Source organism: Cinclus cinclus, chromosome Z, assembly GCF_963662255.1.
Source record: "Cinclus cinclus chromosome Z, bCinCin1.1, whole genome shotgun sequence".
Lineage (NCBI taxonomy): Eukaryota > Metazoa > Chordata > Aves > Passeriformes > Cinclidae > Cinclus > Cinclus cinclus.
In genome coordinates this window covers 681,182-700,785 of record NC_085084.1, presented here as the reverse complement: position 1 = coordinate 700,785, position 19,604 = coordinate 681,182, and the positions used below count along the sequence as shown (strand labels likewise).

At 41.5% G+C, this 19,604-nt stretch overlaps 1 protein-coding gene across 1 annotated transcript in view; it reads right to left on the bottom strand.

Moving 5' to 3' along the window:
• MSH3 (mutS homolog 3) overlaps positions 1-19,604 on the bottom strand; it is a 91,880-nt gene that overhangs the window by 2,627 nt on the left and 69,649 nt on the right. Inside the window, exons 19-22 of the mRNA XM_062513566.1 lie at positions 18,826-18,937; positions 15,428-15,585; positions 1,124-1,310; positions 833-968 (exon numbers count right to left, since the gene is read on the bottom strand). Coding sequence (XP_062369550.1) covers positions 833-968; positions 1,124-1,310; positions 15,428-15,585; positions 18,826-18,937 — 593 coding nt within the window. The remainder of the gene's footprint in view (positions 1-832; positions 969-1,123; positions 1,311-15,427; positions 15,586-18,825; positions 18,938-19,604) is intronic.

Below are 19,604 nucleotides of genomic sequence, written 5' to 3'. Positions count from 1 at the left end.
AAAGTGGGGGTACCACGTTCAAGTGGGGTGTAAATGGTCACACTGACGTCTTGAAGGATCTTGCATTTATATTGTCCATACATTTGTAACCCTGCAATTCTTTGGTGTGTAAGTCTAAACTCCACAGCCAGTGTGAGCTCTGCTCTCCCAGTTTGGGCACACACAACAATTCCTCTCCAGGCTGGGAATCAAGGACCCCTCACTGCCTCAGCCCTGAGATGGAAACTAAAGTGAGCTGGGGGAGCAGGCTGGGGGTAAATGACTTCATTACCTGAAGCTGTCATTGGGAGATTAACCCCAACCTGCAAATGGAGCAAACTTGTAAAAGTGTGAAACCCTGTGAGCCATTGTCCATTTTGGGTGCAGCCCCAAGGGGTTTTGTCTGCCCGAAATATATCTGAATATTTTCAATAAATAGAACTGCTTTTTGTTCTCTTAATGTTGTCTGGCCTCTGTTTTATGTGGCCCAAAAAGGCATCAATGGCCTGTAGTGAGCTGGGAACAGCCACTGGGGACTTCTGAAATTGGTAGGTAGGGATGCAAAAACAAAAAAACCCAACCAACCAAAAAACCCCCAACCAACCAACAACAACAAAACAAAACAAAACAAAAAAACAAAACAAAAAAACCACAAAAAAACCCCACAAACAAAAAAACCACCAAAAAAACAACACCACAAACCAACACCCAAAAAAGCCACAAAAAATAAGCCAAAACCAAACCAAAAAGCATTTGGCAAGGTCTGAGGAGGAAAATGGCTATGGACAGCTCATTAAAAGTCTGTTAGGCTGAAAAGCCATCAGCACCAGTGTTACTTTGTGCCCAGGCTGACCTGTGTGCTGGCTGGGTTCGTCCTCATCCTCGTTGAGCAGGAAGGCCATGTGGTAATTGCCCACGGCCTGTGGGTACAGCCGCTGCAGCTCGCACACCGAGGGGTAATGGGTGACAAACAGCGTCAGTGACTGCACCTGCAGCACACACACAGCACGTCTGGCGCTGCCCACCAGGGCTGGGGTCCTTTCCCCACATCCCCGAGCTAGGCCATGGCGCCTTTCCCCCATTTCCCCGCTAGGCCTCGTCCACTGCGGCCTACCCGTGCCCAGGCCACCACAGAGGCACTCACATCTCTGATAAAATGTTCAAGGGTGGCATAAGCGATGGCAATGCCGTCGTGGGTGCTCGTGCCTCGGCCCAGCTCGTCCAGGATCACCAGGGACCTCGAGGTGGCTTTCCTGATGATCTCGGCAGTGTCTGTCAGCTCCTCCATGAAGGTGCTCCGGCCTTTGTAGATGTTGTCTGCGGCGCCCATTCTGCACCAGGACACAGGACACAAAAACTCGTTACAAGTGCCAGATAGTGCTGGGGCAAAGAAATAAACATTCTGTTACAAATCTCTGTCTGCTGCTCCAAAGAGAGGGGAACAACCCAGGCAGAACATTCACCTTCCAGAAGTTTCCCAGCACACGTCTCCCACCTTCACAAATAGGACAAGGCAGCCTGCTTTTCCCCAAAAAAGGCAAAATAGCCCTGTTTTTCCCATTTCCCTGGGACTTCAGACCAGTCAGAGCAAGAAAATTACATCAGAGGTAGCTGAAGGTGAATTTTACTCGTTTGGTTTCCTGTTGGTTTCTCATGCTGACAATACCTGCGGATATCCAATACTGGCATTTCCACACACAGTGGATACTCCTGTGACCAGGTATTTGTGCATCCAAACAGCACAGCAGCAACTTCCTTCAGGCACTAACAAAGTAACAATTTCCCCTAATTGCCGCTGTATACAATCTTAACTAGCATGCTTAAACAAGATTTAAAGGCATTTTAAGAGTTCTCATTCTGTTGACACACAACTCTTAGCAGCCTCCAGGTGGGTGAATTTCTCTACATTCCATACAACTCTTCTAGCTCTGATTCGGATCCATGTAACCCTCGAACCCTAGCTCAAATTGTGAATTTGTGGCCTACATTTGAGAAACCTGTTGTTAGTCCACCCTACCTTTCCCTTTTCTGGCAGCTTTCCTTACCTGTGCAAGTGATACCCATTCTATACTGAAGAAAGATGATTTCCTTTTTGTATTTCTGCTTTTGAATTACATTAATCACATTAGAGCATCCTTCTGAGACAGGTCATCACAAGCAAGCCACTGAGGAGGGCTGTAAAACTGATTTCTTCACTCTTATCAGCCAATATATGGTTGCATACAAGCCACATTGATTTAAGGAAAACTGACTCGTGGGTTTAGTATATTATATTTCTAGCTTTAACAGCTGGCTACAACAGTATTGAAAGCCAATCAGGACCTTTAAAGAGAAGCCCAATATAGCTTTTTTGTCTTCGTCTTTTGCTGGGTCTTTCTCTGTTATAATTGCTTCTGTTAGCTCCTGAGGCACCACCAAGACACAAATAATTTTATGAGGATCTTATGATTAAGGGTACTTGACTAAAACCAAGCACGTTGGTCCCAGTACAACTATGATTTGCATATATTCTCTGGTCCCTGCCCTGAAAATCTCTCATGGTCTCCTGCATAACTGCATAATAAGCAAATCTTCACTTTCACATTAAGTGCTTTGGGTTGGAGATGGGCATATGAGAAAACTGAGTTTTTATTTCATTGAGTGTATGCTTGAACACACATACCAACAGTTACACTCCCACCCAAATGACAGGTGATTGTGGTCACAAGCTAATTCAACTATACATGATTTTTCTTTGAATTAAATATATAACATCGAATAATGAGGTATTGTGAAATTAACATTTCATTAAGCCACTTACTGCTGTAATCCTTTCAAATGTTGGATTAAGAATGATGAACATTTTAGTGAGTTTCTCACAGTGCCCCCACCACCCCTGTGGCCCCTTGGGTTCCAGGCACCAGGTTCTGCTGTAAAATCCAACAATCCCCCTTAATGCGCAGACCCACAGAGAACAGGGTAACTTAGGCCGGTTTTAACACTATTAACTGCAAACACATTAATCAGAATGACAAATACTTTTTATGTTTGAACAATCTCTGGCTCCTTAATGAACAATTTCAGTGTTAGTTTCCAACCCTACAATTAGTGGCGTTATTATTTTCTCATTCCCTACTTGGCTTTTCCTCACAGGGACAGCATCTCACAGACTGTCTGTTGTGTGCTGTGATGATTACACACAAAGCTTCCATTTTTCTCTGGGACTGCCATCATTTCCATAGAGCCCATGAAATATTTTAGCCTGTTTTGTATCTAATTTACATTCAGAAAAATATTTTTATGAACTTCCTCACTAAATGCTAAAGATACAAAGCAAAATTAGTATTGTCTTTCTGTTGTTGTTACAGACAGCTGGAAAAGAAGTCAAAAATTTTTCAGCATCTTAAAACATTCAAGTCCAACTTGAGCTTAACTACAGATTAGAAAACCCAGTGTATTTTTGAATGACATAAAACCTCTGAAATGCTATCCTTTGAAAATTAATAAAATTGTTCTTTCTGCCTCTGTCCTTTACAGTAGAAGAATTATACTTGTGTTCTGAACATACATGCTGAACACTGTTGCCCCAGAAATAAGCCAGAATAACTGTTTTAGTGTGGATGACTGCATTTATAAAACTAACAGTTAATTTGCAGCAAGGCATTTCTCCCTAACTTTATTATCAATTATTCCAAATACAATAGAGTGGTTGAGTCACAAAACCTATTGCTTAAACAACCTTTGTTTGGTTTATTTGTTTTTTTTTTTCCCCATTTAAAACAGCCATAATAAACCCCACCAAACTTCTCCAGGACTCAGTGGCTTTGAATCCACATTTTAATGCAGATCTTTCCTCCTAAATGTTTTTATACATTAAAGCATTAAATTCTTCCTCTCCCATCCTGCCCACATGGAACGTGCAGACAAGGCCGTGTGAGCAGTGCTCTTTGGATCCATCACTCCTCAGCAAGATGCAATTTGGCTGGAAAACATTTGCTTTAATGTCTCTTTGACAGCCAGCCACATCTTGCAAAATTAAAAGCTCTTCATCTTAGCGTGTTCAACACATTTATTATGCAAACTGGAAAAAAAAAAAAGGATGGATTATCTCTTTTCAGTGCTCAGCTCAAGTAGTAAAGATTCCTGTCAAAGACCTCTGAAAAAGAACAACAGAAAGGCAATGTTTTGTAAATTAATTTTCAGAGGGTAAGTTAGAGGATATAACTGTGCGACCACTCAAAACAGTTATCCCCACATGCTCTTAGAGCTGGCTTGGTTTTAGGATGACAGTGTGGGCTCCAGGAAGTTCATTCCTCTTCCATTTTACTGTGGATCTCTCACACAGTTTGTGAAACTGAACAAGCAGTCCAGGAGCTCACAGTGGTAACAAAACCCAGCTACATTCTACCATGTGAATCCCAGAAAACAAGACTGCAAAGCCATTCCCTGGAGCCTTATTTTCACACAGCTGTCAACAGCCCAGTGCTGCTTACTGCTTCCTGCTCTATAGAACACTTAATGCTGGAAAAAAAACCCCAAACTTAAACTACATTTCCCCACTGATTTTAGTAATATCCATCTGAGTTTAGAAGCTCACCTACAATACTTACTGCAGAAATGGAACCTGTTGCAGAAGAAAAAAGGTAATTCAAGAACAAGTAGCATTAAAAGAAAATGACTAAAAAGCCTGGATGTGTCACTCTGTGCCATGGTCTAGTTGACGTGTTAGGGCATGGGTTGGACTCAATGATCTTGAAGGTCTCTTCCAACCCAGTGATTCTGTGAAAGTTACTTGTTTTTCCAAGAATAAGGTGTAGAACAATCAGCACCAACACAATTCACTCTCTGTGATACAAAGACAACACTGAGTTTACCATGAATAACGTAATTTTACAATTCCACTCACTCCCTCAAACAAACCCCTCTGAAATGTCATTTCAAAGATCACCACATTTGCACAGGAGTGATTTAAATTAAAATAACCAGTTTACAAAAAGGAATGATTAGATGTGCTGTTGCTTTGCAGTGCACCCTTTCCTGGCAGGGGCCTGCTCTCCACAGCCTGTCTGTGCTCAGCAGAGCAGTGTGGTCAGCCAGGGCAGTGGGGGACAAGCAGCCCACCAGGGATGGCCAGGACAAGGGAGATGCAATTAAATAATTAAATAATTTAAATAATAAAAATATTTATTTATAAATTATTAAATAATAATATAAATATAATAGATAAAATAGATAATATATATATAAACATTTTTTACTATAAATAAATAAATAAATTTAAATAATTAAATAATTGAATAAGAATTAAATAACTCCTCAGGAGACTGCATGTGCAAATTTCTAACAGCTCACTGGCAAGAAAATAATGCTTCACACTCCTCCACAACCTACTGGTACATCATCCTCTTCATTTCCATCAAGATCTCACTGATGCAAACCAAAAACTGACAGTAAGTAAAATAATTTATAGAAGCTGTAATTACAGAATTAGGGAAAGAAAAATAACTGTGACAGAAAGCATGGCTATCAGGATAGTTATTATTTTGGCATTATTCATGGCATTTCTAAGAAGTATGCCAAGTTACATGGATGACAACAGGGAATCAGAGGATGCACATGACATAAACCTGTTTTCAGTGTACATGCACACGTGCTCAATCATTTCTACAACTGCTTATCTGCAAATGTAAATGAAGAAATACCAATGGTATGTTACTTAATTTAGGAGAACAGCTGTTGAGAAGCCTGGCAGAATGCATTCAGCGTAAAATACATTTCTGTTTTGTACATTATTGTAGATACGTGATACTCTCAGTCACTGAGAGATTAATGAAGATATTAAATGACTCTGAGGGACACAAACTTCGCATTATTCTAGAAAGAAAAAAGCGAGTCCCAAGTAACTTCAATAATCAGTTTCATAGTGGTTTTTACATCTTTTTCTTTCCCTTTCTCAGTATCACTAGGTAACTGAAGCAGCCAGAACAAATAATCACTGAAACCCTCCTTTCCTTCTAGGGCTGGCCCACAGGGGAATGCTGCCCACACCAGCACCCCAGTGTTTTAAAAGAAACATTTCTAACAGGATTAACTTTCAAGATGTGAAGTGCATTGATTTTTTTTTCTTCTTTTTTTTTTTCTTTCTTTTTTTTTTTTTTCCTGAAAGCCAGAGGAAAGAGAAAATACCCATGGACTCAATCTTTTCAACAGCTTCAGCTGGACTGACAGGACAGGTATTCCTGAGCTGAGATGACAGAATCCCTGTGAGTCAATGCAGGCCCTGAGTGACAATAAGTCACCAGCAGCCCTCATTCCTGGACTTTGCAGACTAACAGAAACTCAGTTATCATGAATTGTTATCACCTGGTGAAGAACACCCCCTAAACTTGTTTTCTGAAATTCAGCAATGATACTGTCAGTAACAACTGAACTCCATAAAAATACTTGTTACATCGCCTAGAGCAAATACATCACCCACTCTTAAATTATCAGCGTAAATATTACTGGTGGTCAAGAGAAAGAGCAGCCTGTGAGTGCTAACATTTTTGTTTGCTGAAGGATAAATTGTAAGAGCAGATATTCAAATTAGGGTGTTTCTTTGAGAGTCATCAATATTAGCCTGAAGATGGTGAAACACCAAACACAAATCAAAACCCTCAAATATGCACTCAGTGCTGTGGGACACCAGGGAGGGAACTCAAGGTAATTAAGTTAATGTGCATTTGTAGCTGAAGGATTGAGGCCAGGGGGGATTAAAGAGAAGGAACTATAGCAACAGAGCAGGAACAATGGCTGAAGCACTCAGCACAAGTGAACTTTTCCCCTTTAGACCTGTAGACAAGGAAGGACAATCCAATTCCAGCTGTGACTGGGTCAAGTGACAGGACTGGAAGCGTTTCAGGATGGTACATACACCACAACCACTCAACCTCACTGTAAACCAGCTGGTCAGCTCTGCAGGCAGATTTCCCCCCGTGGCCCCATGCAGCATCCTGGAGGATGGAGGATCCATGGGGGGAAAGGCTGTGCATCCCAGGGGTTCTGTGAGTGTCCCCCCGTGTGAATCCCTGCCCTGCACTGGCTGAGATGGATCTGCAGGGTCCATTTCAGCCCCTGCACACACAAGGGGTGTTTGCATTCAGACTTCACCCAACGCTCTGCATGCACCCCAAAGGCTCTCTGCTTGAATATGGCTTTACTCCATGGACAAAAGATACAAACCTCATACTGCAGGTGGATGTTTCTGTGAAATGAACAGAGACATGAAACCAAATTAGCCACACAGACATGCACAGCCTGGCTTAACTTGTTCCTACAGAGCCACAGAACACTGTCAGAAGCAGTTACAGTTCAAAGGTGCTGTGATATGTCCAAGACACAACTTTTCTTGACCAAAAGAACTCTTCAATTTAACAAGACCAACTGCAACTTTTGCTCTTTTTTGTTTGTTTTGCTTGTTTTAATATCCAAAACAACGCTACCTCCACGTGATAAAAAATGGTGCAATGTACTTAATACAGCACCCTGTTCTTCCCCAAAAGATGGGAACAATTTACCCCAGAGGTGCAATTACATGATTGATTGTGAGCATAATTGAAAGACTTAAGTAATTCTTGTTACTCTGGCAGTGAACAATAATACAATTAAGGAGGAACAAAATGAAACAAATTACTGTGCCATAGAGAAGTAACATTTCTGAAAATTACTTTGGGGTTATTGACAGCTAAAAGTTCTGTTTGTCTGACTCACTGTGCTTTCAATGCAAACAATATTTTCTTGGCATGTTAGTATAAAAAAATTCTCATGTGAACTTGCCATTCACTTGGGATTGCTTTGTGAGAACAGCTCCCTACTTTTCTCACAATAAATAAATCAATGCGCATGGCAGAACCACTAAGCATTAACACATACATACAAAATAAACAAAGACCTGAAAAAGTACCTTTGATTTTTTATTTTTCTCACCATTATCTTTCAGAGTCTAACTGTTCAGGCAAATTGAGAGACTTTGTTCTATTTGCTCTATTTTTTTTCCCCCAAAGGAAGATCTGAATGATTTAAACGTTTATTTTCAGGTTTAAGGAACTTGAAAAAAAAAAAATCTCCAAAGTTCTGGTCAAAACCAGGTTATATACAAACAAGTTGTTCAGCTGAGATAAACTCCTCCACAGTTTTGACTCAGCAATCAATCTCCTGGTGGTTTCTGTACACACCTGCAGAACCTGCCAAACACTGCTGTCACCTCCCCAGTGGTTTCACAGCCTAGATTTTTATGAAGATTATGAAGAAGCTGACTGAATGTTTTCATTTGTCTGAGATGTTGTGATTTTGTTATTTCTAGGAAAAAAATATCTTCATCATTTTACCCTGTAAGCTTCCAAGACATCATTAAAGCTTAATAAAGAAATAAATGGAAGCAAGGATTTTTTTTTTTTTAAATGTAGACTCTGGTCTTTAGAATTAAAACCAAAAAAATTCACAAGTGATATAAAAATGAGAGGCAGTATTTGCCTATTCCTATGCAAATAGGAACATTTCCAATAATGGAGCTTGTTACTTAGTTATTATTTGAAATACAACTATTTTTCCCCTCTGCCCTTCTCCTGTGCAGCTCCCTTCTGATAAGCCAATAAAACTGGCTGAGGGAAATTAAATGTAACATGGTTTGCCTACTTACAAAATGTTGAGAATTCATTTTGCCATGAAAGGTTACTCCATCCTGTGCTTTCTCACAAGTTCTTGCAAAACATACTCTTAGCAAGCCTTGGAACATTTTAACCTTAAAGTAAATCTAAAAGTAATCTAAAGTAAATCATGCCATTTTAATTATCTTTCAAACTTGAATGATGGTGGTGTTTCAATGAAGAAAAGAAAAAATAAAATACAAGCATACCATGTCAATTGGCCAAACGTTTGCAGGTTTTCATACAATATTTGCTTTCCATCATGACTTCAGACCTTACTGACATTTCTGATGATGCCATAGGTATGTACATTTTATCCAGTTAAAATAAAATGTTTGTCTACCCATTTCTTTCAGCTCTACACACTTGTGGAACAGTAATATGACTTTGTCAAGCTGTCAGAATTAAATAGCTGTAAATGCATTCAGGGAGGTGACACTCACAATGCATCTATTGTAAGACCTGACCTTTTTGAGAGTAATTCCACATTTAAAGATTAGAAAAACAGATATTTTAATAAATGATACAGAAGAAAGTATGATGGCTTGTTTGACACATGGCCTCTCCAGAAGTCCAGAGTAATGAGGACTGAGTTTTCTTGGTTTTTTTCTAGTTTGCTTTGAAGAAATCCTCAATCTGTAAACTGTCCTCTGAGCCTTAACAACAATTCTTTCCAGATATGGGGAAGAGGCTGAGGGCTCCATGCATCCTGCACAAGCCTACAGGGACACAGACACAAACATTCCCTTATTTTCTGCCCCATAAATCTCTTTTAGGCGACAACAGTCAAGGCACAGGAAAAAAACATGAGAGGATCCACATTGCTTGTAGAATCATGCCAGAAATGTCACTTTGGGACACACAGAGGCCCCCTCCTCTTTCATCTCTGTGGATCCAAGTGCTTGTGAGTGATGTGGCTCTGCTCACAGGATGATGGAGATGAGCAGTGCCAGGCACAACACTCAGGCAGGCACTCAAACACTGATTTATTTTTTAATGCCATTATGCTGTGTCCCACCTGAGCACTCACAAAGCTCAGTGGAATGGGTTTACACCTGATCTGAGTGGATTTCAGATCAGCTGAAGATCCCACCTGAGCAGTGGCACAGCAAGGGAAGTACAGCCCCCAGCTGGCAGAATAGCACCAAGCTGCCACTGGGAGGGACTCTAAGGAAATGTCTTGGCTGCTCCAGCAGCTCCCTAAAGATAAAAACAGACTGAATCTCATCAGTGTCACCATGCTAAGCCAGGCATATGTATAGGTAATACCATTTTTTCTTTAACCTGGAATGCATAGCATGTAAAAAACCTGCACGGTCATTCTGTCCAAGCACTGGGGAGACTGGAGCAGAGAGCTTTCCTCACAGTGGTTCTACTTCTTGGAAAAGGAGGATTATCTGATGGCACTTCTGGGGTGCTTCCAAGGCAGAGTGTCACACAGAACCAGTCTCAGCTGGGGTGAAATGCCCAGGCTGGACTGATCACAGAATATCCTGGGCTGGAAGGGACCCACAGGATCATCAGTCCCACCCCTGTCCCTGCACAGAAACCCCAAAATCCCACCCTGAGCATCCCTGGCAGTGCTGCCCAAACCCTCCTGGAGCTCTGGCAGCCTCGGGGCTGTGCCCATTCCCTGGGGAGCCTGGGCAGTGCCCAGCACTCCCTGGAGCAGGGAAGAACCTTTCCCTAAAATCCAGCCTGACCCTCCCTGGGCCAGCTCCAGCTCTTCCCTGGGCCCTGTCCCTGCCCTCAGGAGGAGCTGCAGCCCCTGGTCACTGACCCTCCTGTGGCAAACTGAGTCAGGCACACACCCAGGTGTCCTCCCAAGGGTGGACACAGCCTGTGTGGACATGTTTTCCTAGACCCTGCCAAGGGCTGTGCTCACCTCAGGCCACAGCTGGCAGGATAGCTGACACTCCCAAGGACCACAAATGCAATTTTCAGCAAGGACCTTCACTTGGCAAGGCTCTCAGTTATTCTGTTGTTGCTTGAAGTGATCATCCCCTCCCTTTACTGAACCCATCATTCAACTCAGAAAAGCCACTCTAAGGTACATGGTACATGGGACTGGACCTTGGTGGCTGGAATTTATATGACCCAGCTAAGGCCAGTGGTGAGGGGGATGAAACTCCTCCATTATTTCACTGCTCAGCTGTCCAAAGATCTTTGTGCTCTAGTTTTAATTGAATAAACAGCTTTTACACATGTTCAACGTCATTATACAACAACAACAACAGATTATAAAATACCAAAACACTGATATAACTTCAGATCCAGGATTCCATCTGAGGGACTCTTTATACAGACAAGCTAGAATTGAAAAACATCCCTCTCTAGCCAAGGTGAGCAATCACCATCTGTTTTCACAACTTTTTCTTATATATAGTGGAATCTGAAAAAAGTGAGTACCTTCCAACTGCAGACTCAGCAATGAGGAGTGCCCTCGACGTTAAAAATACATTTAAATCATCTGTTACATGGAGAAAATGCAGAAAAAAAAAAGTTCTTTACATCTAAATGCAGATCATGTGATGCGAAGGGACCGTCCCAAGAAAATTGTCTCCAAGTGCAGGCAACTGCATGCCTTGCCTGGCAGTGGAAATGCTGACCTGCAGCTTCCCCAGGCAGCCACCACCTGCACTGCCAGCCTCCTCCAACCCTGCCTTCCCTGCACACCCTACAGACAATTCCAGCTGTACCTGATACCACCAGGATTACAGCCATGCTGAGAGGCTGCAAACAGCAAGATAATAAACGGAGACCAAGAGCCTAAGAGGATAATCCACAGGCATCTTAGTGATGCCTCTGCTTGTTGCTGTCACCTTTCAGCATGAGGCAGACCAGCAGTGAGAGGCAGCTCCCTGTTAGCTCACACAATTGAAGCTGCACCTTTTAATAGCATTTCCAGCTTGGCTGGGATGAAACTTCACTGGAAGGTGTGGGTCACTGTGGTCACTGTGCTAGCTCCCTGAAATAAGTGAAAATAGCTCTTATTTCAATACAGGAAGACAAACCCAGGCAGGTAAGTGCTCTAAGAAAGAATTTACTCTGCACTTGTATCATCACCTAGCACTGGCAGGGGTTGTTTTCCTTCACAGGATTCTTTCTGATGGCAGCTTGTGATGTCCAGAAAATTGGTTCTCAAAGTCTTGAAGGCACTTGGTAATCTGAACTGTTAATTAGTTTGTTTATTTGAAGATGTTTTGCCTTCCAAGTGCTCTAGCACTCTCCCCCTCCCTGACAGTTTTGAACATGGATCCTCATGAACAGCTCCTGCTGGCCCACAGGAAGTAGGATAAAGCCTCCTGGCAGTGGGAAATTAATTCTATCAATAATTGATCAGAAGAGGGACCTCTGCAGAGGTCAGCTGTCTTCTCCTCCTCCCGAAGGCATGATTAGGGCAGCACAATCCTTGTCATTAATTCCTCCATACATGGATGTCCACCCTTGCTTTGTCTCCCTACTCATACACACACAGAAACAGCACGTGAATTTCAGTGTCTGAATGACTGTCTTAGAACTAACAGAAAGTGAAGGTTAATTCTAAAGTAGAAAATTAACCCATTTACTGCAAGGAGAAACCTGCATGGAAATTTTCAAACATCAGAGAATTAAATATCCAAATTAAAAGTCAACACAGATGGGATGTCAACCTCTTAAAAAACCTTCTAACTTTTTTTAATATAATGCCACTGACTAAGTTAAAATTTTTTAAGAAAAGATTGCAAGAAAATATTATCCCTTATAAGAGAAGGGGAAAAAAAGAGGAAAATACTAACCAGCAAACATACTCAAAATCCTGTATCCTCCCCCTAGTCTGGATTAGGCTCAGCACTGTCCCCTGTCCTATCTATAGGAAGAAAGATCATTCCTATCTTCACTCTACCTGTAAGCAATTCCTCTTGCATCTTTAAAAACATTTAATGTAATCCAGTACTTAAACTCAATTTAGAGATGTTATCCTATATAAGCACAATATATCACAAGGAATAACCATAGTAGCAACCTTTCAATTTCCATGGAAACCCTACTTGGAAAACAAGACACAAATCCTGGGGATACAAATCCCTTAAACCTATATAAATTCACACTAGGAAGATGCAGTCTACAAACCAAAAAAAAAAAAAAAAAAGGGACTGCAGGATAAAGCACCAAAACTGAAAAAGGTTTATCACACACAACTCTTGGTAATCCTGGTGCACAGAACCCCTCATAGAGCCAGCCTGTGCAGATCTCTGACTGATCCCTCCCTGCATCCCTGAGCATCCCACACTCTCCCTCTCTGCAGGGGTGCCACACAAACAGCATCCCCCAAAAATATCACCACAGCAGCGATGGGAGTACCTGGGAGAACTGATACCTTCCCATCAAGTCTTTAAAGTATTAAAAATGCACTGAAGTTATCAACAACAGAATGAAAAATCACACTTTTTTTTTTTCAGCCAGACCTTGTGGCCTGGGGTGGCAGTGCAGAAAGGAGGTCTACATAGCTGTTAAAATAAAAATAATAATAATAACAACAACAACAACAATAACAATAATAATAATAATAAATCCAAACTAAACCAAGCTGCAAAACAAAGCATAAAAGGAAAAAAAAAAAAGGCAAAATTGTGTGGAAGAGAAAGTCTTCAGTCTCTTCCAGATAACTCCCTGCCAAAGAAGAGTACAGGGCAAAAGCTGAGGCTTTCTAAAAAAGCATTAAACCTCAAGCAGGATACAACATGTGGTAGCTGATTTATTGATTATTTCCTCAAACCAGACATTAAAAACTATTTCAAGGGTAACTTCCTATGGCTGAGAAATTCCCTGAATGCAACACCACATTAACCTGCCTGACAGACTTGCACAGTTTAAGACCCTGAATAAAACAAGACTTACCCCAGAAAAACCCAAACCAATCAAAAGAGAGGTGCCTCCTTCTGGGATGGACTCTCTATATCTTGAGCAGATTCTGCTAACCTGTTCCTTTCCTCCTTATTTTTTTGTTACCTTTTCACTGATCTACAACCTCTTCTATCTTAACAATGTATTATCAATTTATTCCTGATTAACATTGAGTCAATTAATTTACTCTTAATTGCTGGTGCAATTACAAGAATTTCAGTAATTCTTCCACATAAATTCATCTGGTGTTTGACACATATCACATTAAACGAGGAATGGCACATCCAGCTGAGCTTCCAAAACTAATACGGACAAGGAGGAAAAAAAATCTTCAATCCTCTGTGTTAGAATACAACTGGGCTACAAATTAAAACAGCCTGAAACCTCACAGAGTGAAAAGCACCCTCTGTATCTGCTTGGCTGTAAGTCTGAAAGCAAAAGTTTTACCTTTGACCACACTACTTTATCAGAAAAGTTGTGAAAAGTACTTGGGTTTTATTCCAATACAGAGAAAAGGGAAGCAGAATCAGAGAAATACACTGGGGAATAGGTGGAACACAGATAAAAACCCAATTTATTCTCTTTCAAGCGGGCACAAAACAAAACATCTCTCTCAATGAGTGTGTCATATTTCTCTGTACTTTCTGCAGAAATCATCCTTTTGCAATGACAGTCCAGGAAGAGCAGAGGAAAGCAGATACTCAGCTTGAGAGTAACTGATTTATGTGTGTATGATTAAAATTCAAGGAACTGTGAACCCAAGTGAGGTACACTGAGTTCAGCTGCAGAACACAGAGGAAGACAAAAATAATCTTCAAATGTTTAGTGATGCTGTGATGCTCCTTCTGTAGTGTAAACTATATCCTGTGTATCTCTGTGTCCCCACATGAAATGCTCACGAGTCCATTACAATGGGGAAAAAAAAGTGAAACATTTGAATTCTCTTTTCCAGTTACTTCTGGGAAGAGAATACAAATTGTTTGGTAATGTTTTTAGCACTGACCTGCATCAAGGTGTGATGTTCGTTTGGTTTTGTCATGACAGAGTGAAAAGTTAGAACACAACACTTTTATAGGATGAAGCAATGGCAGGTGAGCAGCAGCTCAGGTTTTGATTGAGAGTTACCTCTGGAATGCACACTGGCATCACAGAACAGGCATTTCCAGAAATTCTAGCTTAGGCACCTGATTGCTGAGAAACTTAAAACCACACATGATAATCCATCTCAAATACTACCAATATCACAAAACTTTGACTACTTAAAGTAATTATTAAAGAGAAACAGGAGGAAACAGGGCAATAAATCCTAGCAATATTAGATTATAATATACAGAGTTTTGACTCTATGATAATTTTTGCTAATTACTCAGTAATATCCCAAGAATGAGACAGTGAAATAAACTGTCATTGTTTGTTCTTTAAAGGGCATCAGGTGAGGGGTGTGTTTAGGACTGAGAGTACAGGAAGGAGATCAACCATAGAATATATGCAGCCCAAAATTTTCAGTCTGCAATACTGTGAGTATACCAAGCAGAGCTCACAGCAGAAATTGTGACTTGATTTTCAGAGGTTACATTATTTTGAGGGGAAACATTTGGCCACCACCCAGCAGCATAAATTTGGCTAACGTATCCATTCAGGCAGGTAAGGCAGATACCTGGATGTTAATCAAGACAGATACATTAAAATTCTTACCCTTTGAGTATTCAAAGATTACAAAACAAGTAGCAGTTTACCAAAAGACTGGAATCAAAACCTAGCAATGAACCTAATGTGCCTTTAAAATTAAAAAAAAAAGAAACTTCAGGTACAAACTTTCAAGTTCTAAATGAAAGTTACATTATACTTTGATATACCCACCCCCTGCCACAGTAGAATTTCCAGTTTTGAGTGACTACCTGGTAAAAATTCCATCCACAACACCAATTGTGGCCTCTTCTGCAGGAACAAAGGAGCCAATCTGTGCCATGACTGTGATCAGTGCCACTTGCTTGATGTAGGAGCTCTTCCCACCCATGTTGGGCCCAGTTATTATCATGACCCTTTCACCATCTCCCTGGAAACACAAAACAGTGGTGAAATACACTGCCCTGCACATGATGCTTCTACCAGAAATTCTGGTGTGTGTGTGTGTGTGTATGTGTGCTTAGAAGGACACAGAACAAGTCTGCAGGGCTGAATGTTCTATTTCTAGGTGAAAAGCTCTCCTCCATTCTTGGAGCTCATCACATTCACACTTCCAGATATTATCAACCACAGATGCACCAAAATCAACTTTAATTTGTCTTGAGCAAAATGGACACAGCAAGGGGGAGCCCTCCTGTTCTCCATCAGAGATCCAAGAAAGAATTAAGGAACTTGGTCACCAGCATGGGAAGCAGTGAGGGATGGTGAGGGATGCAGGGCTGGATGCAGCCAGGCCAGAGGGGGCTCCAGGATGAGCAGAGGATGGAGCAGGAAACGTGGAGAGAGACAATTGCCAAGGGATGGAGGGACAGGACCCAGGGAATGGCTCCCAGGGCCAGAGGGCAGGGCTGGATGGGATCTTGGGAATTAGGAATTGTTCCCTGGCAGGGTGGGCAGGGCTGGCACAGGGTGGAATTCCCAGAGCAGCTGTGGCTGCCCCTGGATCCCTGGCAGTGCCCAAGGCCAGATTTGACATCAGGGACACCAGAAAGTGTCCCAGCTTTGGATGGGAGGGAAATGAGATGAGCTTCATTGTTGCTTTCAACCCAAGCCATTCTGGGATTCTGTGCAATTTCTCTGGAGAAAGGGAGAAAATTGTGAGATTTCAGCACAGCCAGCACAGCCCAAATCTGGCTGTGATCTGGAGTCCTCCCCAGTCTGAGTTCTCATTGTCCACTGGGAAGATCTGGTAGGCAAAGACCTGACCTAGATTTTACACTCATAACTGCCTGGCTGGGTATGACAGAAGGACACTCTGAGTGGCTACCACAAGTCATTAGGACATTCCTGAGTCTGGCAGCACTTTACTGCAGCACAGATGCTGTGAGCAGACCCTGCCCCATCTCCATCAGTGTCTCTCCTCATTAAAACCAGACCCAAGGAAATGAAATCAGATGCAAGAACTCAGCTCTAAGACTCCCCATGGTACTGCTATGTGTCTACAGCTCCAGAATAGAACTGTCCTCCTCTAGTGCAAGACAACTGCTGACAGAACATTAAAACTTGTCAATGAACCTACAAAGCTTTCTCACAGCCTGAGTTGAGACTAACAGCTTAAATTATGCCAGGACTTCACGCAGCCAGACTTTTCCACAGGGTGCATCTGATGAAATGCCAAGTGATGATCTAAACAGAAGCCAGCAGTCTCCAGTGCCCCGTGGGAGGGGCAGGGGAGACAGGACAAGCTGTGAATAATGGACATTAGTCATGCTATGTGGGGAACTTGGCATTGATCAGGCACTGTGGCAACAGCAACCAACACATCTCCATGCAGCAGGTCTCAAAGCATTCGCAGACCTGGGGTTCAGACTGGGCTTTCATTCTGTTTATAGGGACAGACATGAAAACAGACAGGACTGTCACTTGTGTTATAATTCAGGTATTAGAGAAGGTACAGGACATCAGTATTTATTATAGAGAAAAAGCTGATCAGCTCTTGTGAAAAAAACTCATCCATACAGAATCACAATACAGGCAAAATGTAGAAAACACCATTACTGGGAATAAAGGATGGAATGCAACAAAGTGTACATGACTGTATGAGAACAAAACTCATAACATTCTAATCTCCCAAGTGTAATTTAGTACTGCTACTAAAACTTTGTCAGGGCTCAACACAACAGAATTTACAGATACTCAAAACCTGGATGAGTTCACAAGTTCATCTGTTAGATCCACGAATTTTCTGCATGTGTCTGGGTGTCTGTCCAGGCTCCCTCCAGCCATGCTGAGGGACTGATGGCTGCTCTGCCAGGGCTCTGGTTTTCAGGAAGAACATCTGCTCTAGCATCAGACCAGAGAACCCCTCTGTCCTTACAGCTGATGCAGCCACAAGCCAACACCTTAGTGGAATTCACAGCTGAAGCTGAAAGTTCTAAAACAACCCACAAATGTTTGAGGAGGAGAGGGGGAATGGAAAAAATAAGCTGTTTATTTCAGGGGATTAAAAAAAAAAAAAAACAAGCTTTTCCCCAAGTTAGGTATTTGACAACATTTCAACTGAAAACATGACAGGAGATGTATTTTCCTGCTGATTCAAACACATCAGTTGAAAGCTGGAGATGCTTTAATAAACTGGTTCCCACCCACCTCTCTCAAGAAAAAGAGAACTCAAGGAACTGTAGAAGAAGATTCAGCTATGATCACTTGGTTTTGTAACACTCAGTATTTAGAAAGCCAGCATAAGAATGGGACTAAAGAGGGAAAAGAGCATGATGATTCCTGAATGACATGCTGAATTTTTTTGGAAGTGCCATCTGCCGCTTATTTGGAGTTGACAAATAATTTTGAAAACATTCTCTGATGTATTACAAATTATCTGTATCATTGTTCAGTATAGAACACTCAAAAATGTTCCCCAAGAAATACAGACAAATTTGTGTGCTGTTTTTACAGCTATGTCCCACTCTGGCAGCTGTTTCATACCTCTCCTACATTTACTGTATAAAGAGGCAGAGACACCTCAGAAGCAAACTGTGAGGATATCTCCTAAACTCAATAAGAACAGATATTTAATATTTATAAAAGTATATGGAGAGATAAATATTTAATTAAAAACTTCAAACAGGAATGTAATTCAAAAGACATATTTTAGTTTATCAGGAAAAAAGGCTGTATGACACTAATGTTTCCATAAAGAAGGGAAACTGCACAGCCAAGAAGTACATTACAAAAATAAAAGCAATCTTGGAATTAATCTGAAAAACTGAACCTGCAATATGTATTCCTCATATTAAAAAATTCCAAAAATTAGATAAGAGTTTTGACAAAATGCAGACTCCCTGCCATGACACTGCTAAAAAACCTTTGAGTATGAATTTGTTCTTTGAAAATACCCATTTGATCAAAACACGCATTTTCCTAATTTTTGAGATTACCTTTCTTTTCTTTATGCCCTGAGACTGGATGAGGCTGTAAAAGAGAGCATTTTCCTGCAAGGAATGAGCAGAGGGACAGAACAGATGTGGTGACATCTAGCAACACCTCTCTGAAATGCAGCCCAGCAGGCTGTGTGATTTACATCACCCATTTCAACTTGCTGTCCAAGCATGTCACCCCAGCCTGCCTGCCCTGAGTGATTTTGAAACTCTGCCAGTTTCTGGGTACTTACTGAAAGGCTGGTGGTGTTTGGAACATATTGATCCTGCTCTCCCAGCAGAGCATCGATCACAGGGTGCCTCCCATTTTTTATGATTATTTCACGGTTGTCTTGCACAGTTGGTCTGCAGAGAAGGAAAGGTATTAATTTCAGCATTCCTTGTAACTGATTACGTGGAACTACTGCAGCTGAAGCCTGTGGGGTGGTCACCTGTGAGGTAGGTTTTCATGGAAAAAAATAGGAATTATAAGAACTAATTACTGCCATCAAGTATTTCTGAAGAAAATAGTTTCTGAAGAATACTTTCTCTGAGAAAAATATGTGGAATAAAGCCACAGAATTTTTGGACTGGAAATTAACTAGCTCTTTGGTTGGACTTCAAAGGAAAGATGTGGGGAGTGTGATTTTTCTTGGGTTGAAGAATGATAACACAATTTGAAAGGAAAATGGAAATCAAATAAATGGCCTCCTACAAACACAAAGCACTGGGGAAAGAGGTATAAACTAAAAATGGTGGTGGGGTTTAGCAGAAGGATAATCTCAACAGATGTACAGCGAGATTAAACTAATATATGGACAGTCTTGGGCCTTGAACCACGTCTTCAGCTGCATTCCTTAAACTTAAATTCACTTAAAGTCTGCAGAGTGGGCACTCAAATATCAGATGGTGATCCCTGGCTGCCCACACCATCACCTTTACAACTCCACTTCACTGCCTGAGAGCCCTGAAGAACTGCCTGTGCAAAGAAAGAGCACACTGCAAGAGGGGCTCAGCTCTCTCCAACACCTCT